This window comes from Sus scrofa, chromosome 11 (genome assembly GCF_054392235.1).
Source record: "Sus scrofa isolate SSC_HxYL_T2T_F1_AM1 chromosome 11, Sscrofa_HxYL_maternal_Yorkshire_Landrace_v2.0, whole genome shotgun sequence".
NCBI lineage: Eukaryota > Metazoa > Chordata > Mammalia > Artiodactyla > Suidae > Sus > Sus scrofa.
In genome coordinates, this window is record NC_139393.1 from 71,530,747 (window position 1) to 71,555,740 (window position 24,994).

At 42.8% G+C, this 24,994-nt stretch overlaps 1 protein-coding gene across 50 annotated transcripts in view; it reads left to right on the top strand.

Annotated features, from left to right (window-relative positions):
* Positions 1-24,994, top strand: part of LOC100517850 (ATP-binding cassette sub-family C member 4-like) — a 174,250-nt gene that overhangs the window by 82,306 nt on the left and 66,950 nt on the right. For 41 of the 50 annotated variants that reach the window (XR_014819741.1, XR_014819722.1, XR_014819720.1 and 38 more), the window contains one exon: positions 18,946-19,096. Coding sequence is in view for 28 of the 50 variants with exons in the window: in XM_084982096.1 (XP_084838222.1) it covers positions 18,946-19,096 (151 nt within the window). In the remaining 22 variants the exon portion in view is untranslated. Of the gene's footprint in view, positions 1-18,945; positions 19,097-19,183; positions 19,419-19,940; positions 20,332-24,994 lie in introns of those variants that run through there. The other 9 variants (XR_014819736.1, XM_084982114.1, XM_084982115.1 and 6 more) reach the window with 4 other exon arrangements.

Here is a 24,994-nt window from a genome sequence, read left to right on the forward strand (position 1 = left end):
CAAAGGAGAAGCTACGTCTGTGGAGAGTTGCTGGCTGATGTGGGACCAGGAGGCCTGTGGTGACCAGAGGAGAAGGTTTCAGCTGGGAGGAGGCCAGAGGGCAAAGGGCTGAGACTGGAAGAGGCCTGGAGGGGGCAGTGGTGCAGGCAGGCTGCTCTGAAGGAGTCTGACTGAAACAGGAGGGAGGCCTGTTGGGAATGAAGGCTCTGAGGAGGGGCTGCTGCTTGTTTGGGGTTTAGTTTGTGGGTCAGAGGAGGACGTGGTGGTGTTTCCCTCTCTCCCTCCTTCCCTTCACCAAACAGGGACCAGCGTTGAGGCCCTGAGGCTCAGGGGGGAGTCAGGCACGAAGCCCTCCGCTCATGGGTCTCCTCCAGCTGCCCGAAGGGTTGGGAGCATCCAGAGACGCCCCCCTTGCTGCCTTTGGATCCTCATTGTGCGAGAGGGCTGTGCAGAAAGTCCTAGAAGGCAAACTGGCTGTGGGGTTGGAGGCAGTGGGGAGCCTGGTCCAGGAGGAGGTGGGTGGAGCTTCCAGGAGGTGACCTTTGATCCCAGATGAGAGGAAAAAGCCCCTGTGGATGGAGGGCAGCAGGTGCTGCCAGAAGCTGAGTTCCCTGTGAGAGCCAGTCTTTTCTTTCTGTCATCTGCTGAGAGTGGGGTCAGGAAGGGGCTTGAAGAGGGTTGTTCACTTTTGTTTTAAAGGACGTAGTGCCCAGTGTGTTTGAACTCATCTTTGCTAATTCTGCTCATCCTTGGTATATTTGACAAGCTTTGGAAGATACTTGATTATTTTCATCTTTAATTGCATCACTTCTAAAGTGTAAAGTGTTTTTCTATATACTTTTCCTCATCTAATACTTTCTCCTTCCCTTAAATAAAATCTCAGACAGTTTATTTACTGTTTTGTAAGAGTGATGCCAAGGATGGCTAAAGAAAACCCTGGATTCTGAGCAGTGGTCCCCACTGCCGGACAGTCCATCCCCTTAAGGTGATGTCATTCAGAGGCCATGTCCCAGCAGAGGGGAATCAGGAGTGTGGACGCCATCGCGTACACTGACTCATCCCTCCCAGATCTGTGGCCTGTCCAGTCACATTATAGTTGGTGGCTAAACTGGAGCCGTTCGCCTTCCGGAACAGGAAGGCAGGCAGCATGAAGAAAATCTGCTTGTGTGGTGTGCTTCCACCTGACAACCATGTGTGAGGTCAGCGCTGTGAGAGTGGTGGAGCGGGGCCCGCGGTCTCCTTTTCCAGGCTTGAGTCCTGGCTCCCCCCTTCCTGCCTCTGCCCCACAAAGCCGCACTTTCCTTCTCTGTAAAGTAGGACAATAAGACCAACTTCAGGAGGGTCGTTGGGAAGACACAATGAAGTCCTGGTAATAAAACTCTTAGCGTAACATCTAAGTGCATGTTGAGCACTCAGTAATGGGTAGTTACATTTAAAAAACCATGTCTTTTTGAGTGGGAGAAATAGACTGATAATGGCATTTTGTTGCACTGAAGAAATTGTTACAGGCAGTTTCCAGGGACATAATATCACCTCATGAATTTGTATTATAGGTTTGTAATGCTTGAGGATGTTAATTGACACTTTACCATATAGACTCACAGAATAAAAATCAATTATTTTCCAAAATAGATCATTGACCGTTAAATATTTCAAATTAATGTAACTTTTCATACAATTTGCCAAAGTCCAGGATAACATTGAGTAAGGAGTTTCAGTTATCTACAGTTCTTGTCATTAAAATCATCACTTCCAAGAAATCTTCATACTACAAAAGCAAGTAAACATGAAGCTAAGATGCAGATGTTGGATTTAGGCATTTTAATTAAAAAAAAAAAAAAGGCACGGCTCTGAGCATGCAAAGTTGAACTCAGCTACCCTCAGCAAAATGCTATAACTTATTGAGGAAAACTAAATTGCAAAACCTTTCCTCCCCACGCAGCCCTCATACAGAAAAAAGAAAAAAAATAATCAATAGCTCGGCTTTGCCTAAAAAACCCACTTTTCATCTCCTTTCCTGACACAAAGGGCTAGTCCTGAGGCTCCTTGAGCCCCCAGTGCTGCAGTGGTGGGACCACCATGGAACGTGTCATTCCCTCCTCCCCGCACGCAAAACACAGTGACTGCAGCCCTAGAAAGTGAAAATGCCCAAGAAATAGAAAACGGGAAGCAGGTGCCCTCAGTCATTCCTTCCCAGAGGGGGGAGTGCAGGAGAAGGAGCTGCTGCCTCTGGACACTGAGAACAAAGCCAGCCTGAGACTCAGCATAAGGGGCGGGTCACTGGCTTTTAGAGAAGCAAAGAGTGGAACTGCCTTTCCTTGTCTCAGCACCACTGACCGTGCATCTCATGGTGTAGAGACGTCAGGGAACGTGTGTGGAAGCATCCCAGCCTCTTTCACTGAACAGTGACCTTATCATGTTGAGATTCCTGTGGAGTGTTGACCCCTTTCCTCACCCCCTCCCTCAGATCCCCGTTGGGGATATTTATTTCTAGTGTGTGTATGTTATACTAGTCCTTTGTGAATATTTTCTTCCAGTCTGCGGCTTGCCTTTTTATATCCTTAATGGAGATCAAGTTTTAATTTTGGTAAAGTCTGAAGTTTATTTTTTTCCTTTTGTAGTTCCTGTTTTGGTATCCTAAGGATTCTTTGCTTATCCTTAGGAGTGTGACAAAACTTTTCTGTTGTTCTACCTTTTTAGAAATTGTTGCGTCTTGCTTTAATTTTCATATATGGAAGCGTAGTTAGCGCTTGAGCTTCACTTTTTTCTAGTGATTCTCGTCACATTTGTTAAAGACTTTGATGCACTGAGTTGGCACTTTGATTCAAAATCATTGAACTTTATGTGAGGAAGTCTGTGCCTGTATATTTTGTTTCATCAATCTGATTACCTATCTTTATAGCAATTGTGCAGTGTTAGTTATTGTACATTTTTTAAGATTTGAAAATCCAGTGGTCTTCTGTGTTTATTTGTGAAGATTGTTTGGATCATTCTAGATTCTTTACTTTTTGGTGTAGATTTATTTTTTTATTCTAATTTTTTTTCTCTTTTTACGGCTGAACCCGCAGAATATGGAGGGTCCCATGCTAGAGGTTGAATCGGAGCTGTAGCTGCTGACCTACACCACAGCCACAGCAACTCATGTTTTGAGCCATGTCTGCGACCTACACCATAGCTCACTGCAATTCCGGATCCTTAATCTGCTGAGTGAGGTCAGGGATCGAACCTGCCTCCTCATGGATTCTAGTCAGAGTCATTTCCACTGAGCCATGATGGGAACTCCTATGTGTAAACTTTAGAAGCATTTCAACTTGTTTTTTAACTGAAGCCTGCTGGGATTTTTACACATATTTCCTTTTAGTGTAGATCATTTTGAGGAGTCTGAGTCTTAGCAATGTTGAATCTGCAGTTATGAAAATGGTAAATCTACCCACTTACTTAGGTCTCATTTAATTTTAGAAATATTTTGTAATATTTAGTATAGCTATCTTACACTTCTTTGCTTAAATGTATTCCTGAGTATTTGATGTATTTTCATTGCATTATTAGATTGTCTTTATTATTTATTTATTTTGCTTTTTAAAATTTATTTTCAGGGCTGCACCTGTGGCCTGTGGAAGTTCCTAGGTTTGGGGGTTGAATTGGAGTTGCAGCTGCAGGCCTATGCCCCAGCCGTAGCAACGCAGGATCCTTGCTGCACCTGTGACCTACACAACAGCTCATGGCAACACCAGATCCTTAACCCACGATCCAGGCTGTGGATCTAACCCTCATCCTCTTGGGTACTAGTGGGTTCATAACCCACTGAGCCATGACAGGAACTCCTATTGGATTGTTTTTAATTCTATTTTTTCAACTGCTTGTTGCTAGTATATAAAAATACAGTCGATGTATTTGTGGATTTAGTTTGTATTTACTGGAGTTGCTGGTGGTGTTTTTAAAAATTCTGTAGGATTTTGTATATATACAGTCATGTCAGTTGTAAATAATGATAGTTTTACTTCTTCATTTCCAACATTTATGACTTTTGAATTGTTGTAGCTAGAGCCTCTAGTACATCATGGAATAGAACTGATGAGATAAGATATTCTTTGTTTTGTTTTGTTTTGCTTTTAGGGCCTCACCTGCGGCATATGGAGGGTCCCAGGCTAGGGGTCAAATGAAAGCTGTAGCTGCTGGCCTGCACCACAGCCACAGCCATGCAGGATCCAAGCCGCGTCTGCGACCTATGCCACAGCTAACGGCAACACTGGATCCTTAACCCACTGAGCAAGGCCAGGGATCAAATCTGCGTCCGCCTGGATGCTAGTCAGATTCGTTAACTGCTGAGCCACAATGGGAACTGCAAGATAAGATATTCTTTTTTTTTTTTTTTTGTCTTTTTGTCTTTTGTTGTTGTTGTTGCTATTTCTTGGGCCGCTCCCGCGGCATATGGAGGTTCCCAGGCTAGGGGTTGAATTGGAGCTGTAGCCACCGGCCTACGCCAGAGCCACAGCAACTCGGGATCCGAGCCGCGTCTGCAACCTACACCACAGCTCATGGCAACACCGGATCGTTAACCCACTGAGCAAGGGCAGGGACCGAACCCGCAACCTCATGGTTCCTAGTCGGATTCGTTAACCACTGAGCCACGATGGGAACTCCAAGATAAGATATTCTTGTACTCATCAAAATCTTGTAGTATTTTTACATTGCAAATGATGTTTACTGAGATTTTCTAGGTAGCTCTCTGTCATTAGATTGAAAACGTTTCCTTTAATTCCTCAATTGACGAAAATTTTACTTTTTTTAAAAAAATCAAGAGTAGGTATTGAAAATGGACATATATTTTTCTACATTTCTTTAGATAATGATGTGATTATTCACCTATACTCTTTTAATGTGAATTATAGTGATTAGTGCTTGAAGTTAAACTTAGATTCCTGGAATAAACTCCACTTTGTCATAATACAGAATTTTTTCTTTTTCTTTTAATGTATCACTTTATGTAATTTGTTAATATTTTATCAAGAATTTTTGTATCTGTTGTTTATCAAGGATAATGGTCCGTAGTTTGTTTTTCTTGTTTTTTGGTTTTGTTTGGTTGTTGTTTTTTTCCTTTTTTGGCCACATCTGTGGCATATGGAGTTTCCCAGGCCAGGGATCAAATCCAAGCTGGAGTTTTGACCTGTGCCACAGCTAGAGCAATGCCAGATACTCAGCCCACTGTGCCACAGTGGGAGCTCCTGTAATTTACTTTTCTGGAAATATTTTGTCAGCTGGTTTTGGTATCAGAATTACACAGGCCGTGGAATTCCTGTCATGGTGCAGTGGAGACAAATCCAACTAGGAACCATGAGGTTGCGGGCTTGATCCTTGGAATCACTCAGTGGGTTAAGGATCTGGCATTGCCGCGAGCTGTGCTATAGGTCACAGATGCGTCTGGGATTTGATGTTACTGTGGCTGTGGCAGAGGCCAGCAGCTATAGCTCCTATTGGACCCCTAGCCTGGGAATCTCCATATTCCACAAGTGTGGCCCTAAAAAGCAAAGAAAGAAAAAAAAAAAAAAAGAAAAAAAATTATGCAGGCCTCATGAAAATACATAGGAAACGTTTCCATTTTGTGATGGTCGTTTTTATGTGTCAAATCGATGAGGCTGTATTTCCCAGTTATTCAAACCAAAAGGAATCAAGGCATTGCTGTACAGGTATTTTGTAGATGTGACTAAAGTCCATAATCAGTTGACTTTAAGTAAGAGTGATCATCCTAGATAGTCTATGTGGGCACAGTTCTGTCAGCTGAAAGGCCTTGAGATCTAAGGCTTCTCGAAATCGGTGGATGAACAGCATCAGCTCCTGCCCAAGAGCCCCCCCGTCCTTTCTAACAGCCCGCCCTTTGGATTTTGGACTTGCCTAGCCAAGACTGATTGTGAAATATTGTCTTTTTTATATTGTTAGATTCAGTTTATTGGTATGTTGTTTGATGTTCCCGAGATAGTTTGGTTTGTAATTTGTCTTTAATGTCTTTATGTGGGTTTTATATGCTAGTAATGCTGGACTCAAATTCCCTGGATGAGTGTGGAAAGACTTTTTCACAGAATGTATTTGGTGAAGCCCTCTGGGCCTAAAATCTTTTCTGTGGGAAATTTAAGGATTACAGATTTAAGTTCTTAAATCAATATGAAATTATTCAGATTATCTATGTTTCATTATGTCAATTTTTATATGTCATTTTCAAGATATTTGTCCTTTGCATGAACATTTAAACATTTATTAGCACAGTGTATATTATTTTCTCTTTTTAATGCCACTAGTATCTCTTGTTATCTGGTTTTAATTCAAGTTAATGGTGATTTCTCCATTTTTTTTTTCTTTTTACATTTCACTGATACTTTCAAAAAAACATGCTTTATGTTTGTTTTTTTCTTTTGCTTTTCTTTTTTCTTTTTGTTTTTTTTTGTCTTTTCCAGGGCTGCACCCACAGCATATGGAAGTTCCCAGGCTAGGGGTCTAATCGGAGCTGTTGCTGCTGGCCTACGCCAGAGCCACAGCAACACCAGATCTGAGCCATGTCTGTGACCTACACCACAGCTCACAGCAACGATGTAACCTTAACCTACTGAGCAAGGCCAGGGATCATACTCACAACCTCATGGTTCCTAGTCGGATTTGTTAACCACTGAGCCATGGAGGGAACTCCTATGTTTGTTTTTTTCTACTTAGAAGTTGGTTTTCCATTGCATCTGTGTCTACTTTTTATTTATTCCATTCTTTTACATATTTTAATATGCTGCAGTTTTTTGTTTTTCTCCTGTTTTAACGTGGATTTAAAAACCCTCGACTTTTAGCTTTTTTTTGGTATGACTTTATTTTTTGCTAGGGCATTTTTTTCAGTTCACAGAAAAATTAAGTGGAAGTATAGAGATTCCCCAGTGTATCCTCTGAAGCCTTCTAAATATATGTTAAAAGCTGTAAATTTACTTCTAAGCACAGCTTCAATTTGCAGCCCTCAAATTTTAATAGTAGATTTTCATTTTCTTTTAAGTCAGAATACTTTCTCATTTATTGTAATTTTGAAGTAGGTGATATTTTCAAGTGTTTTATTGAGCTTCTAAATACTTATTAACTTTCTAGTTACCTTTTTGTTACCGATTCCTTGTTAATTCCATGTAGGTTAGAATATGTTCTGCACAATTTCTGATCTTTGAAGTTTGTTGGTTCTTGTGTTAGTATAGTATAATACAATTGAAAAGAATGTGTTATGTAGTTATTCACAGCAGTATTGTGTATTTCCTATTTATTTCAAGTTTATTGATCATGTTTTCACAATCATCTATGTCCCTGTTGATTTTTATCAGTTTGTTTGGGGATGAGTTTAAATCTCCCGCTATGAAGATGGAATTGCCTATTTCTCCTGAGTTCTGTCGTATTTTCCTTTATGTATTTTGAAGCTATGTTATTAGGATTATATAAATTTAGATTTTTTTTTTTTGTCTTTTTGCTATTTCTTGGGCAGCTCCTGCGGCATATGGAGGTTCCCAGGCTAGGGGTCGAATCGGAGCTGTAGCCACTGGCCTACGCCAGAGCCACAGCAACTCGGAATCCAAGCCGCGTCTACAACCTACACCACAGCTCACGGCCACGCCGGATAGTTAACCCGCTGTGCAAGGGCAGAGACCGAACCCACAACCTCATGGTTCCTAGTCGGATTCGTTAACCACTGTGCCACGACAGGAACTCCCTAAATTTAGATTTTTAAAAATATCTTCTGGATAAATTGGCCCTTTATTCTTATGAAATGTTTTTATTTATTTCTAGGAATCTTTTTTAACTTCATGTTCATAGTGGTGTAGATAGATACTCCAGTTTTCTTTTCGTTAGTGTTTTTAAGGAGTACCATTTTCAACGTTTCATCTCCTCTTTTCTATGGTGTTATTTTTAAGGTGTGCTTTATAAAAGTAGCAAATAGATGGACTGCAGTTTTGAATTTTTTAGTAAGCTTAAAGCCTGACAAAGGGTAGAAAGGAAGCCACTGATCAATGAGATAGGCAGAACATGTGCATTATATTTTCCCCTGATGCTTTCTGTTGTAAACCAAATGCCACCATTCACTTTTCCATAGAGGTGATTATGACTCTCAATTCTAACTGAAGAATACACATGTCCCTGAGCTAATGAGGTTGTGAAGAGATCCGAGGCAGGAAGGATGTGATTAGTGTATCCCAAGGAAGGGATAGGATGAGAAAAGCTGAGTCTCAAGGTTTGTATAGATCTCATCATAGAGATATGACACACCAATGTTCTATAATGTTCTGATTCAACAGTATTAACTGAGTTGGCTGAGGTCAAAGGGAACAGAAGTGATAAAGGAGGGATCTGGGAACCAGAGCTGATCTCTGAACTCCCTGAGACTTGCAAGGTACCACATCAGCTTACGCCTGCAGTCTCAATATTAATCATTGGTTGCTATTAGGCTAGAAGCTTATGGTTAAAAGCCTTCCATGTTTTCCTTTTTTCATCAATTTATCCTGTAATTGATATGTAATGAATACTGGTTTGATAGAGGTTATATTTTATTTCTTGATCCTTTCATAGATTTGTGTAGTCAGATCAGGATTTTACTGCCTCCATGAGAATCTTGTGTTAGCCAGCAGCATAGTCCATGTGATAGTCGTTTCATTGAAAGGTTATTTTTTAAATTTCATGTGTCTGCAGAATAAATAGATGCAAGGATCTCTCCTGCACACAATCAGTAAACAGCATACTGATCAAAAACAAGTCATTTTTTTTCTCTCTCTAAATCACAAGGAAATCTTGCCTTGTTTTCTTGCCAGGAAGTGAATCTTGCTGTGTTTATTGCACTTTAGTTGTACCTTCTGCAGAATGAGCAATAATTTAAGGAGATCTGGACTATGTGTATTTATCACAGTTTGAAATAGAATTCTTAAGAATCTGACAGCAGAATTAAAAATTTTGAAATTCTTCTGTGATATTAGCAATCTTAATGATCCCAATTTCATATTTTAATACTGTAAACAAAAAAAAACTCTCTACTGATTGACTTTGTGTTTAAACATATACTTCACATTATGCCTAAAATAAGTATGAGAGCAGGCAAGTGAGGATTCATATAAGACTGGAGTGAGCCAAAGTATGTATGGCATAGTTATTTGCATAAAGTAAGATGAATCCCTTTTTATTGATGTTTATAGACAACATGTTCTTTGGCACAAGCTTCACAGCTTTTTGGGAACGAATCCCTTGGAATTAAGGTTAGAGTAACATGTAGGTAGGTACCTAGGAATTCCTACAGGACTGTAAGCAACTGGGAAGGTAAATGCCCAGGAGGCCAACAGGGCCTTGTCTTCAGCTGGTGCTTGTGGAAGGAGTGTGTTAATCTGCGATATGAGATACAGTGTTCATCCCACAGGGAGAGACGCCCTTGTGAACGTGGGATGAATGAATTGCAGCTGGTCATGGTGAATGACGTTTTTTCTGTTTTTGGATTCAGTTGACTAAAATTTTGTTGAGAATCTTTGCATCTATACTCATCAAAGCAATATTGGCCTGTAATTTTCTTTTTTGGTAGTATCTTTGTCTGGTTTTGGGATTAGGGTGATTGTGGCTTCATAAAATGTCTTTGGAATTATTCTTTCTTCTCAACCTTTTGAAAAGTTTAAAGAGAATGGGTGTAAGTTCCTCTTTGTATGTTTGGTGGAATTTGCCTGCAAAGCCATCTGGTCCTGGACTTTTGTTTGTAGGAAGTGTTTAATTATATGTTCAATTTCATTTCTAGTGCTCTGTCTGTTCAGTTGATGTGTTTCTTGTTGATTTGATTTTGGTGGGCTCTATGTCTCTAGAGAGTGTCTATTTCTTCTAGGTTGTCAAACTTGTTGGCATATAATTGTTCATGGTATTCTCTTATGCTTTTTGTATTTCTGCAGCATCTGTTGAGATTTCTACTTTGTCATTTCTCATTTTGTTTGAGTTCTTTCTCTCCTCTTCTTGGTGAGTCTGGCTAGAGGTTTGTCAATTTTGTTTACCCTTTCAAAGAACCAGCTCTTAGTTTGATTGATTTTTTTTTTCTAATGTTTTTTGGATCTCTATTTTATTGATTTCCTCTCTGATCTTTTGTGATTTCCTTCCTTCTGCTGACTTTAGGTTTTGTTTGCTCTTCTTTTTCTAATTCCTTTAGGTGGTAGGTTTAAGTTGTCGATTTGAGATTTTTCTTCTTTTTTGAGGAAGGCCTGTACTGCTATGAACTTTCCTCTAAGCAGTGGTTTTGCAGCATCCAATAGATTTTGAATGGTTGTGTTTTCATTATCATTTTTCTCAAGGTATTTTTTAATTTCCCATTTGATTTCCTCATCGACCCATTCTTTTTTTTTTTAGTAGCATGTTGTTTAATCTCCATGTAGTTAGTTTTCTTTTAAATTTCCTTTTCTGTGGTTGATTTCTAGTTTCATGCCATTATGTTCAGAGATGATAGTTGAAATAATTTCTATATCTTAAATTTGTTGAGGTTAGTTTTGTGCCCCAGTATGTGGTCAATTATTAAGAATGTTCCATGTGCGCTTGAGAAGAATGTATATTTTGTTTTTTTCTTTTCTTTTTTTTTTTTTTTGTCTTTTTGTTGTTGTTGTTGTTGCTCTTTCTTGGGCTGCTCCTGCGGCATATGGAGGTTCCCAGGCTAGGGGTCGAATCGGAGCTGTAGCCACTGGCCTACGCCAGAGCCACAGCAATGCGGGATCTGAGCCGAGTCTGCAACCTACACCACAGCTCACGGCAACGCCGGATCGTTAACCCACTGAGCAAGGGCAGGGATTGAACCCGCAACCTCATGGTTCCTAGTCGGATTCGTTAACCACTGCGCCACGACAGGAACTCCAGTTTTTTTCTTTTTTTGATGTAATGTCCTGAAAATATCAATTAAGTCTAACTTTTCTATTGTGTCATTTTGGATATCTGTTGCCTCATTGCTTTTCTGTCTAGAGGACCTGTCCATTTATGTGAATGGGGTGTTAAAGTCTCCTACTATTATTGTATTCCCATCAATTTCTCCTCTGATATCTGTTAGTATTTGTTGTATGTATTTGGGTGCTCCTGTATTAGGGGCATATGTACTGATGATTGTAAATACTCTTCTTGACTCAATCATTTTATCATTAGATAGTGTCCTTCTTTGTCTTTCTTTGTGGCCTTCATTTTAAAGTCTATTTTGTCAGATATGATTATTGCAACTCCTGCTTTCTTGTCTTTCCATTCACATGAAAAGCTTTTTCCACCCCCTCATTTTCAATTTATATATGTCCATTGTCCTAAAGTTAGTTTCTTATAGGCAACATGTTGTAGGTTCTTGTTTTTTTGTATAGTCCGCTGCTCTGTCTTTTTCATTGGAGCATTCAGTCAATTGACATTTTTTTTTTTTTTGTCTTTTGTCTTTTTGTTGTTGTTCTTGTTGTTGTTGCTATTTCTTCGGCCGCTCCCGAGGCATATGGAGGTTCCCAGGCGAGGGGTTGAATTGGAGCTGTAGCCACCGGCCTACGCCAGAGCCATAGCAACGCGGGATCCGAGCTGCGTCTACAACCTACACCACAGCTCACGGCAATGCCGGATCGTTAACCCACTGAGCAAGGGCAGGGACCGAACCTGCAACCTCATGGTTCCTAGTCGGATTCGTTAACCACTGAGCCACGACGGGAACTCCTCAGTCCATTGACATTTTAAGGTAATTATTGATATATGTGTATTTATTGCCATTTTAAACCTTGTTTTCCAATTGATTTTCTGTTTCTCATTTGTTCTTTCTCTTTTTGTTTAGATGATTTCCTTTTATTTTATGCTTGTGTCCTGTTCTTTTTAGTGTTTGTGAATGTATTGTTTGGTTTTGATTTGTGGTTGCCCTGTTTTTCAAGTATGTTAACCCCTTCCTATATCTGCTTGCTTTTGCCTGATAGTCATATAGGCTTCAACTCATTCTAGGAAAAAAACAATAGTCTAGATTTTCTTACTTTCCTTCCCCACATTTTATGACTTTGATGTCCTTTTTTTAGCATCTTCATGTTTATCCTTTTCCTCTTCCTTGTGTTTACTGTCATTGTTATAATAGGGTTTTTTTTCTCCCTTTTAGTCTTGTATATTGTCTTGTTTATGTGATTACTTTCCAGTTGTGATGTCTCCCATCCTATTTCTTCTAAATAAAGAGGAGCCCTTTCAGTATTTCTTTTAGAAGGGGTTTAGTATTGTTGTACTCTTTCATTTTTTGTTTGTTGGAGAAATTCTTTATTCTTCTATTTTAAATTATGTTCTTGTTGGGTAGAGTATTCTAGGCTGCACATTTTTTTCCCTTTTAGAAATTTGAATATATCCTGCCCCTCTCTTCTGACCTGTAGTGTTTCTGTAGAGAAATCAGCTGATAGCCTTATGGTGTTCCTTTATAATTAACTCTTTGTTTTTCTCTTGCTGCCTTTAGAATCCTCTCTTTAGCTTTTGCCTTTTTTTATTGTAGTAAGTCTTGGCATGCCTGTTTGGGTTGAACCTGTTTGGGCCCATCTGTGCTTCCTGTATCTTGATATCTGTTTCCTTTAGATTTGGAAAGTTTTCAGCCATAATTTCTTCAAATATATGTTCAATCCCCTTTTCTTTGTCTTCTCCTTTTGGAATCCCTATTTTGCATAGATTGGCCTGCTATATGTTATCCCACAGATCTCTTATGTTGCTTTCATGTTTTTTCAGTTGTTTTCTGTCTGCTGTCCTGATTGGGTGATTTCCATTATTCTGTCCTCGAAGTCACTAATTCGTTCCACTGCATTATTCACTCTGCTCTCCAATGCCTTTAACTCAGTTTGTGGATCTGTAAATGAATTTTCTAATTTATCTTGGCTCCTTATATTATCTAGTTCCTTTCTAACACAATGTGCATTACTGTTCATATCCTCTCTTAATTCCTTCAAAATCATTCTTAATTCCTTCAGTATTTTCACTGTCTCCTTTTTGAACTCAGTGTCTGTTAGACTACAGAGATCTGTTTCATTATTTGCTCCTGCAGGTGAATTTTCCTTTTTTTTTTTTTTTTAACCAGGAATGGTTTCTGAGATTCTTCATTTTGCTTAATTTTTCTCTTTCTGTGAGTTTAGGGAAATCAAGTACTGTGGTTTTGGAGGGCTGTTTATGTGCAAGAGTACCCCTGGGTATTTTGTGAGGGCTTACTACTTATTTTTGATATGAGCGTTTGGATACTTGCTGTCTCTTTCCTCAGTGTGAGCAGGCTGTTATCCCTTTGATAGGTTGCTGCGTGTGCACTGGGGGAGAAGAAGGCCATGGGCATGGCTAGTAGTCAGTGCCTGGTTGCTGGGCCCTTGACTGTAGGAAGGACCCCCAGGAAGGTGGCACATGCTGCTCCTAGTTGCAGGGCCCTGGGAAGTGGCAGTGAGCCTCAGGCACATTTAGGCAGAGCCTGGATCATGTGGCAGTGGCAGCAGTAGGGTGTGTTCATTCCCAGGTGAGTGAGAGCAATAGAGGGTGGTACTTGGTTGCATTGTGCTTACCTGTGCCAACTTCTAAGGTGACTGGGGCCACAGGTGGTGCCTGCTCATGGACACCTAGTGGTGATGGGCCATGGCCTCTAGAGTCAGAGATAACTGTGGTGTTTTGCCCCCACTGCCTGTAGACCACACAAGAAGCACCCCATCCCGCTTAGCCCACACGTGAGGTATTGCCACTCATAGCTGGTGCAAGAGGGGACAGTGCACGTAGCCTGCACAAGAGGCACTTTGCCACCCCTAGCCCTACCCTCTGAGAGCCCATGCATGTGCAGAGAAAGATATTTCTGTGGTGGTCCACCCCTACTCCTCTTGTGTTCCCTAACAATGGCACCTTGCCTCTCCTGTGGGCCCAGACCTCCTCCTGGGCTCCCTTGGCTGTGGTGCTCCACTCCCTAGCTTCCTCAGGCTGTCTCCACATTGGCAACCCTAGTCCTTTCCCTGGAACTGACCTCTAGAGCCTGAGTCTCAGCACCCAGCCCAAACCTGAGCATCTCAAACCGTGGTGTCCTGGGGGGTGGTACTGATGGTCTTTGTGGCTCTGTCTCTATTTTGCCCTCTTCAGTCCAATTGCTGCACTTTTCTCTGTGGCTTTGAGGTCCCTCCATTTCAGCTGATCTCCCTGTCTTTTAGGTGGCTTTCCAGGGTGTGGGCTCCTTTCCTCTTTCTCAGCCCTCTCAAGAGTGCTAGTCCCATCCAGATTCCTTCTCTCTCGCTCTCTTTTTTTCCCCTTTGTTCTACCCAGTTATGTGGAGGGTTTCTTGCTCTTTTTGGAGGCTTAAGGTCTTCTGCCAGCGTTTAGTAGGTGTTCTGTGTGAATTGTTCTACATGTAGATTTTTATTTTTTATGTATGTGGGTGAAGACGAGAGCCACATCTAACTTGTCTCTGCTGTCTTGATTGGACCTGTGAACCTCCCGCCGTTTAATGTAATTGCAACAGAGAAAGTCAAGCTTAACTGAGTCCCAAACCATTGTATTGTAGCTGAGTCCCAAGTCATTACTTCCTTGCTCATTGGCTAGATCTGGAGAATTGTCAAATTTCTTCCATATTATGAAAAAACTCACCATGGCCTCTAGCAATAAAGCAGTGTCTTCTTTTCCAGGTTTTTTGAGTGGGCAGGTTTTTAAACAAAACCATTAACATTTTTCACAAGAATTATTTTCTTTACTGTTTTTGTGTCTACCTTATTAATAATTCATTTAGACGCCAGCGAGGTTTGTCAGAAACAGCTTCACAGGACAGCATCCTTCCTGAAGATGAGAGGTGCTTATCACACTCCCTTCCTCAGGGGGTGGTGACAAGGTCCTCTGCCTTAGTCATCCTGACGTCCCAACCAGGCTGCTTGTCTGCACCAGGAAGGCTGACCTGCAGTGGACCCAGGTGGATTTCCTGGGATTCACTAGTGTATGAAATCTGGCTTTCGTACCTCCCTTGATAGCATCACACCAGTTCATGGTGCATGATATAGAAAAGGTCAAATTGATCTCCTCTTTGGACTGTATTGAATAACTGTGTTGGTTTTGGTGACTCATAAAAACTGATTCCACACTTTTCCCTTTAGTCTCTCATAAAAGCCTAGTGGTTTTACAACAGGAAGTCTTCACCAAGAAAAAGCAAAACCTGAAAAAGAAGATATGGAGTAAGAAAAGAAACATCTCAAAAACTATTGACGTGCCTTCATTTCTTTAAGGTTTTCAATCTTTGGAAGGCCTAGAGTTGGGAAGAAAATACAGAGAGGACAAAAATTATAGTAGGTATGAGGTTTACAGGTCATATTACTTTAAAGGTGCATCCTCAATCAAAATAGACTTGAGATACTATTTTTGCTTTGACCAGAGAAAAGCCACAGTCACTTTGGTGTATATGACATCATCTAAGAAAAATAGCACCTGCTTTTTTAAGTCCTTGTATAATATAAGCTGTGTCAGTGGTTCGAATGAGTGGCCTCTTAGGGTCCAACTTCATGAGCTTCTTAAGATTCTTTGGGTCCTTGGACTTAGTCGTAATGGACTTAGAGTTTCAGTTTGTTATGTATGAGCTGGTAAGCACTTTACCTGCATGATCGCATTTAATTCCCACCAGCATCCCTTTATTGTTGTTGGTATATCCCAGTTTTCACTATGATTGAGAGTAGGTGTAGGGCCTTACCCTCCCTGCTAATATCCAAGAAGGTTGGCCCTAAGCCCCGTCTTCAGCACAATATCTGGCTAATGGAATTTCCATTCCAGGTTTAGGTTTTCATTCTCTGCAAACTAAAGAATTATTCTGAATTGTGATAAATCAGTATATACTCTCAAGTGAAATATTTCATCCAACAATTTTTTTTGTATTTCTTCATGTGGGTTCATAGAATTTGGATAGAATTCCTAAATGCTATGCTCCAAGTAGGCTGTAAGCACAGCAGCATAATGATGGCCTTTATTTCTTGATACTTTAGGACTTGGGTCACTTGCTTCTGGGTCACCATGTTTCTTTCTCCCCCATCATTGTCTCTGTGACATAGTGTAACAGAGGCACAGAGGCACTGGCCATGGGGAGGTGGGCCATCAGATGAGCCTGAATTCCAGTTAGATATGGGCGGGGAGAATTGAGTGTGTAGCCTGGGTTATGCTCCTTGGAATTCCTGGGAGTGTGGAAGGAAGAAATGAGATTGGCCTCAAGGAAGGGATATTTGTCGTGCACCAGAATTTTGTTTCCTTCTTCAGAGAGTTGGCTCTTTGCTTAGATAGTATTTTTGTCTTCTACAAACTTGTATAAAGAGTTTGAGACAGCTGGCAAGAAAAGGTTCACAAATGTATGTACATAGATACATATAATTGTAAACCCATACCTTGTGTTTTACTTCCCTCGTTTTTGTAATATCCAGTCCACTATGAGGCTGGCTATAGTATGACCTACAAGTAGAGACAAAACTCTTGCAGAAAGCCTCTTTGAATTGCTTCAGAATTTAGGGCCATGAGATCTAACGGACTTAACCTAACTAGGGAGCTTCTGAGAGCAACAGTTACCCACTGGTCCTTATGGCTACCAAGGAAAAACACTGACAGAGCGCCCCTGGAGCTCTGCTTCTTCTGGGCTGTTCCCACAGCATGTGGAAGTTTCCAGGCCAAGATAGAGCCCTTCATTTTGATCTTAGGTCTGCTTCCCAAGTAATCTGCCAGGCTGGGTTAGTCATAAAAGGCCCTCACCTGGAGAGAGCCAGATTATTGAAACTGGTGATTTTCCGATCAAATAATGTGAATGTGCTAAAAACTATAACTTGGATTTTTTTCATAATTGACATTTCATTAAGTTTTTTTTTTCCTTGTCAACTAATGATGGCAAGCCAAGTGACTTTACCTAAGACCATACGCAGAAGCCACCAGAAGGACCCCTCCCCGTGAGCATGAAGGGCATAGCAGGGTGGGATGTGTCAGTTAATCCAGGAGCTGTAAGAAGTCGTACAGGTGCATGTATAACAGGGGAGAGGTCGGACAGCTCTATCTCCACTTACGGTTGGAACTTGTTCCTTCAGAATTCTATTCCTCTTCACTCTAAGTTTTATGTTGATACCGCAGCAGAGCCTGGGAGAAACAGGAAAAGCAAAGGGGTCTCCATCCAGATAATGCAGTTTGGTTTACAAGGGCTCCTGGCCACAAAGTCTCAGTTGTGGAAGTTTCCCTGCTAGCCCATCCCTCAGAGATGTGACTGGGGCCAGCTGCCCTGGGTGATGAGGTGGGAAGGCCCTGGGCTGGTGAGGTCAGGATGCAGGTGCTGGTGCTGAGAGGACCCAGAACAACCAGTGTTAAGTAGGAAAAGCCTCTTAACCTTCCTAACCCAGCTCTCTTGGTCAAAACTTCTATGACCTGTGATTACTCTCTGCACGTTACTCATGCCACACTTCCCTCTAAGAAATCCTCTAAGAAAAGCGTTCAGATATTCTTTCCTGTGTTTCCCCAGTGCTCTGCGCCTTGTCCAGATGATCATGGGTTTATATCCATCTGGGATCATAAACTGCAGAGGCCTTGGCCCAGGCTGAGTGAATCTGTCCGTCCCCAGCAGGCCACCCCGGTTTCCTAGCACAGGAACACTGAGTGTCGCTTAAGTTCCCCTCACCTGAAGCTGTGCACCATGGTGTCATGCTTTTCGTGATAAAGATGGATACTTAAGTGAGAATCAGCCAGTGGCTTAGGTTTCTATTCTTCCTGCTGTATTTTTAGATCAAGGTCATTTCCTGAGATTTAAAATCACCTCGTGAGATGAGGTGATGATTAAGTGAATGCTCACTTAATGTTCACTTAAGACCTCTTGGCACAGTGCCTGGTATGCAGTAAACACCTGGTAAATGGCATCTGCTGTTATCACCATTAGCCTTTGAAATGGACATTTAGATACTTAGCATAATGAAAGAAAGCTGGCTTACATGGTGGGGCAAACTTAAATATGTCAGAGTGGCTCATAACCTGGGCTCCCTGGCTCTGTGACTTATGCTTTGCCGTCTGCACCACATTGCTTTTCCTCTCCCTGTGCCTCAGTATTTCCATCTGTAAAATGAGACCATACTGTTACTCAGTAGTGCTGATGTGAGGAGTAAGGAGGTAATAGGTGTGAAGTACTGAACGGGTGGCCCTGTACACAGTCAGGACTCCGTAAATGTTAACTATGGGTAGAAGACCAAGAAAAGGAGTTCCTACTTCCAAAGGTCACCATGTGACTTTTTCCCTACCTTTCTGGTCACTAAATTTATAATTAGCCACTTTATCTCTACACATGTAGCAGAGGCTTCTGGATCCCTCATCTATGCTACCTGTGTGGTCATCTACCTACTGACACCTGCTGACTCCTGATAATTGGGATTCAAGCCCTACACTCTGAGCCTCAAATATTCTCCTCTGTTAAAAATAGCAATGCCATGGAGTTCCCGTCGTGGCTCAGTAGTTAACGAATCCAACTAGGAACAATGCAGTTGCGGGTTCGATCCCTGGCCTTGTTTAGTGGGTTAAGGATCCGACGTTGCCATGAGCTGTGGTGTACGTCACAGACGCAGCTCGGATCCTGCGTTCCTGTGGCTGTGGTGTAGGCCGTCGGCTGCAGCTCCGATTAGACCCCTAGCCTGGAAACCTCCATATGCCGCGGTAGCGGCCCAAGAAATGGAAAAAAAGACAAAAATAAAAATAAAAAATAAAAATAAAAATAGCAATGCCTGCTTCATAGGCCCCTTGTGTATCAAAGAGCTGATACCTAGAAAGATCTTATCAGAGTTTTTGATGCACATATACATGAGGACCACCTGTAATTTTATTTCTTTGACGGTAAAGCATTCCCTGCCACTCCAACAAGTCCTTTGAGGAACGAAGTTTAATCCTAACTAAACAAACCATTAAAGTTTATCTTTGCAAAGAATCCTTGATAGAGAGGCCTCTGTATCTTTTTTCCTATTTCAGACGTTTCTTCTTGTGATGGGTGTGGTGGGTGTGATGGTGGTGGTGATTCCTTGGACTGTGATACCCCTGATTCCACTTGGCATCATCTTCTTTGTTCTTCGGAGATATTTCTTAGAGACGTCACGAGATGTGAAACGCCTGGAATGCGCAAGTGAGTACCTGGGCTCTCGGGGTGGGATGGAGATACAGGCTGGCTTCCATTTATGCCGTAATTAACCAGATCCCTGAAATCCTGCAGGTTCTGTCTTCTGGAATTTCTCACCAAGTGAGCCTTAGGTAACTGAATGTCATGGCCACTGGGAGTCAGTGTGGCCCTTATGGCACATGGAACTGGTGCTGGGTGAGCTGCAGCTTTGCATTTTAGCGCGAGGATGAATGTGAGCACCGTGAGGACAGGGCCCGTTTCTGTCTTGTTCATGACATACGTCCGAACAGAGCTGCCACTCAGTAAACGTTTCTCTAGAAAAAAAAAATTTTATCCTGTTGGAACTAATGTAGAAGGAAAATAAGGGAATTTTTCTTCTCCTGAAGTTACTAGAAATATAAAGGAAAGAAAGACTAGATAAAGGAGAGGAGGCATCAGGAAATATATGTTAGAAGTGATATATTTGAAAAATAAATTGTTTTATATGTTCAAAAGGCAAATTAGTTGCAGTTGCTAAATATTTTGAAAAGAGAAGCCCTGTACTTTTCAGGTTTGCTCTTTGTTGTCACCAGTAATTGGTGTTAATGCCACAGTGTTTGTGGTCCTCCCTCCCCAAGGCTGGTCATAGGAATGGATGCTGAGAATAATCCCCTTGGGAGGCCCTGGGAGGGGGCGGTGTCTGTTCAGCACACATGTAATCTATTGCTCCGTTTGACTGCCTAGATTTGGAATATCATTTCTAGTCTACAGGTAATCAGAAAGGCTGAAATTCATTGTTAATGCACCAACACATTTCATCATTATGAAAACCAAAAAGCATGAGACTAGAATTGTTACATTCTTTTTAAAGGTCTATGAGTGATTGCCAAAAAGTGAAAAAGGAAGATGTTTGTATCCAAAACCTCAACCATGGATAGTTTCTGCAAATTAATACCAACTGAACTTTCTGGAAGCCAAGCCAAGAAGAAAAGCCTTTTGAGTCCCATAGTTTTCTATATCTATTAAGTGGAGTAATCTAAATTCATCAAGACAAAGAAGTTTTTTTGTTGTGATATTTGCGTGCTTTGTTTTTAGTAATACACGCTTAAGAGGCACTTGTCCTGAGCATTTGAGTAAAGGATGGTGGGCCTCAGTTTCCTAAAAGCTGTAGAAACGTTTCTCACTCATCAAGGGGAGCAGCTCAACCCCCTGAGGTCTGGTTTGTGAGGAGTCTGAATGGACAGCGGAGCAGCGGAGTCCAGGTGTGTGTGACCATGTGACGTGGTAGGAGGCAGGACCTGGGGAGGCAGGAGAGGAAGTGAGAGCTCCATCCAGCCTTCTGTGTAGACAGGGCCTCAGATGTTTTGTGAGTTGAGGCCACTTGTGAAGTGGAGTCACTCAGCAGTCTTGTTGCAAAGCAGTTTTCTGGTACATTACAGGAGGGGTGGTTCCAGAAGGAATGTTTGCCAGAGATCTTTGCCTGGGACAGGGGCCACCTTCTGTCCATGTGGTCATGGAGAGAAGGCCACCCCCTGAGGCTTTTTTCAAGAAGCAGTAGAGGATTTTTTCAGTGTTTGATCTGGAGAGTCTGAGAACTTTGACCTCATGTGTGTGGAATGTTGAGATTTTTGGCACCCTAAATAGGCTGCAGGAGTTGGACAATGAATTCAACCCAGACGCTCCCTCCTCCACACCCCAGATAACCAAGTGTGGTGGATGGTTGATTAGAGCTGTTTATGTTTTCTCTCTAGGTGGTGGGTCTGTGTCATAATAATACCACCACTATCTTCCCTATGCAGTAACTGGTAGTGTGTCTTAAGGCCACTGTTGGAGCCACCAGCAAAAGAAGGTATAACCCTGCTTCATCCTTGTGCTCTGAGGGACCACTGAAGTCCCAAGATTTATTTTCAGATCCTGTTGCTTCATCTTAATGAAAGGTCTACAGCTAATTATAATTTCTTCCCCCATTTGCAAAAGTGGGCATAGTAACAGTCACTTATGTATCCCTGCATAAAACCAGCAAGGCCTTATGTTGCCTTTTTCTGGTCAGCTCTATTCCTTTAGCTGTGCCTGAATGATGAAGCCACATCCACATTGTCTGAAAGGTGCTGTAATCAACTAGCAATGTCTGCCATGGGCGCCGCTAGGGAGGATTAGCATGTGTGACATGTGTATTCAGACCATGGAGTCTCAATCTGCTGTTTTAAGGGTTCTTAGGCCAGTTTCCCAGGGACTTTGTTCAGCTTCAGGTACTTAATAAGATGCACAGGAATGTGAAGGCTGTTGGATGTTAGCTGAGTAAGATTTGGGGTTTTCTAAACATAAACAACAAAGTCTAGGGAAAAGTGCCTGTAGTCATGCACGAGAATCCTTAACCCTGATTACTCTCCCTCTGAGACAGTGTGGCTGTGATTAAAAGCACAGCCTTGGGAATCAGAGAGTTGGCTGAGTAGGTGGGTTAACTGACTGACTCTTGGGCAGTGTGTGCTCTTAATCCCTCAGTCTGGTTTTCTCTCTGTCAAGGATATAACAATACCTGGCCTCTGTGGTCTCATGAGGATTTCTTGAGTTGATGCTTATAAAGTGCTTGCCAGCTGCTCTCAAAGGCATAGAACCTTGAACATGAGGGAGGTAACATTTTAACAACTCATGGGCATCACGTAGCGTGAACGATAACCCGCAGCAGGGCTGTCAGCCTGGGGGCCTTGCATGCAGTTCCCTGCCCTCCCCCTGCCAGGGAGAATCTGCAGGCCTTGTGGGGGTGTGTCCCCAAGAGTCCCCAAGGTGGTGTAAACACAGCCGTCAGTCATGCGAACTGTAGGGTTACAGGAGTCTGTGACTGCGGACTGAAGCCATGGCTGTGACGTAGTCTCCTTCAGGATAGCGAGCTCAGTCTTTGTGGGAAAAGGATGTTACTTTGGGAGAGATAATACCAGACCTTAATTTTAGCCTAGTTAGTTTTCTTTGCAGACTCTTCCAGTTCATGCACCCTGGTAGCTTGCTCAGTCGTAAGTGGGTTTGGAAGAAACAGGATAACTTTTCGTGGGTCTAGATTCCTGCTGGATTCTGTGCCTCTTTGGCATGAGGTGAGGTAGGTGATGGGGTGTTTGGTGTCCCCAGCATTCAAGGCTGAGATGACATCTGATTTCTAAAGTGCATTCCATCCTCCATCCCTGCTGGAAAGAAGCACCTGCAGCTTTGATCTCCTGAGGAGGGAAGCAGGTGAGGGTGGCCAGGCTGAAGAGTTCACCCCACGACTCTCCCTGGGTGACCAGCATGTCTGCTTCCTTCTCAGAAGCCTTGTCTGTGATGAGTAGTGTTGACGTCACAGCGTTTGCTCTGGGATGAGAGCGGGGTTCTAGTGAGTTCTCTGCACTCTCTGGGGCTGGACTCCTGGCCCCTCCTGACAGGATAATGGGCCCCGGAATTCTCCCGCATTGTCCCTGTGACCCCCCCACCCCGCTTCCATATGGACTGAGTTCTGGGGGCGGGTTGGGACACCTGCTGGAGCTGCAGGAAAGGCCTGATCAGAGCTTCCAGCCTTCCTTACTTGGAGCATGAGTTCAATCTGTGTTCATGCTGCTGTGTTAAAAGTGCAAAGTTAAAGGAAACTAAAATAAATAAAATTAAAAGTCCCTCAATAGAATGAAGGGAAAGAGCAGTATGGATGCTGGAACAAGACTCCAAACCTGCAGCTGGCCGGTCAGAAGCTCCAGCGAGTCTCTTATGGCTCTTTGTCTGACTTTGATACAAGAGGAAATGTTAGTTCATGTCCCGGTTCAGAGAAGGATTTTTTTCATGAACACAATATTGCAAGTGAGCGCCCCTGACAGTGAAGGTTCCTGGTCAGATGTCCTAGTGGAAGGAGCCCCAGCCTGAGTGGCTGGTCACTGGCCCACGGCCGAGGCTGTGCTCCCCCAGCCCAGGGCTTCCCAGCCTCTCTGAAGCCCAGTGTCTCACAGGAGGAAGCTGCTCCTTCCTTGCTTATAGACAGGGACACTAAGCACAGAGGAGGTTCTGTGTCTTGGCCCATTTGTACCCAGCACCCCCAACACATGCAGCGCCCATGTGCACATCGGTACTGAGTGAACTGCCCCCAGATGGGCATTTGGATGCCAGGCTAAGGAATAAGGTCCTGAAAATAATCTGGAGTTTCCCCCCATTCATTGCTGTCCCCTCCATCATTTTCTAACATCTCTGTAGCCCCCTGTGAGTTGTTACCTTCCCCTAAACACCTAGGTTTTGTTGACACACCTTCTCTAAGAGACACACGGGTACTAAGTGCCAAGTCAGTGTTTCCTGCTGATAAAGCACAAGTTATCATTCATCCCGGACAGAGGTCACAGGCTCCGAGTCTGCCCTTGACCACAGCGAGTTACAGCCTGGTTCACGGTGGGGAATGAAAGCTGTGAGGGCTCCTCCCTGCCCAGCAGCCTGAGCCCACCTCTTCCCTGATGTGCAGGAGCCTGGCCCTGGTGCTGGTGTTCAGTGGGCTCTTAGGGCAGACGGCAGGGAGACGAATGGCCAGTCATGTGCCACCAGGTCCTAAACCCATGTGAAGTCTCTCAAAAGAGAATGGCCGCTAAGGCCACCGTCTGCTTCTAAAAGGGTGATGATGTGAGTGTCACATGCCATAGGGACCTCCAAATGCCAGGACAGGTCTCCAGCAGGGTAGTTATAAAAACATCCATCAGGTTCCCAGAGCAGCAGAAGTCATAATAATTCAAAGACAGCTTGGCTGCATGGGTCCTGTGGGCACAAGGGCCCTGTGGTACCAGGTGCTCTGTGACCCACGTGGCGCAGGTGCAGGGAAAGTCCCAGGATGCAGGGCGATGGCAGACTGTCCCCTCACCTTTTTTATCTTGCACCTGTCCTGGGCCTGGCACTGTTTCAGTTTGGGGGACATACCAATTTCATCCCAGCCCTCAGGTTACTCACCTAAGGTGGGGACAACCCACAGCTCCTCAAAATTCAGTGTGGTTAGGGTTAGGGTCACGGAGAATTAAACTGAAAATACTACTCACTGAGAAATTCGTAAATAGTAATTACACAGGAATAAAAAGACTCAAATGTCACCATATGCAGCAACGTGATGTACGTAGAGAATGTTGTTCTTAGTACAGTAAGTCAGAAGAAAACAAATACGATATGAGATCACATATGCAGAACTGAAAAAATAAGACAAATGAATCTCTATTCAGAACAGAAACTCTGCAACATCGAAATCAAACCCACTGTTATCGAAAGGGAGAGGGTCAGAGGAGGGAGGGACAGAAGAGGAGTGTGGGGTTGACAGATCCGCACCACTGCACATCAGATAGGGAGCAACAAGGGTTTACTGTGCAGCACAGGGAGTTTTATTCAGTATTTTGTAATAACCTCTAATGAAGTATAACAGAAAAACCTCAGTTACTTGCTATGTTCCTGAATGTAACATGACATTGTAAACCAACTACATGTCAGTAAATTAAAAACAATTAGTGAAGTGTTTCCACCTGGGGATGTGTCCGGGAAGAATTTGGAGGGAGGTGTGTTTGAGGGGGACCTTGATGGATGAGTTAGTGAAGAAAGAATTTTGTGATCTTGGGGTTCCTGTTGTGGCTCAGTGGTTAAGGAATCCGACTAGGAACCATGAGGTTGTGGGTTCAATCCCTGGCCTAGCTCAGTGGGTTAAGGATCCTGTGTTGCCATGAGCTGTGGTGTAGGTCACAGATGCGACTTGGATCCCTTGTTGCTGTGGCTTAGGCATAGGCCAGCGACTACAGTTCCAATTCGACCCCTAGCCTGGCAACCTCCATATGCCATGGGTGCGGCCCTAGAAAAGACTGAAAAAAAAAAAAGGAATTTCATGATCTAAATGTAGCTGTGATTTGGATTTGGTCAAAGAGGGGTTCAAAGAGAAGCTTTCATTTCCAAGGTGTTAAA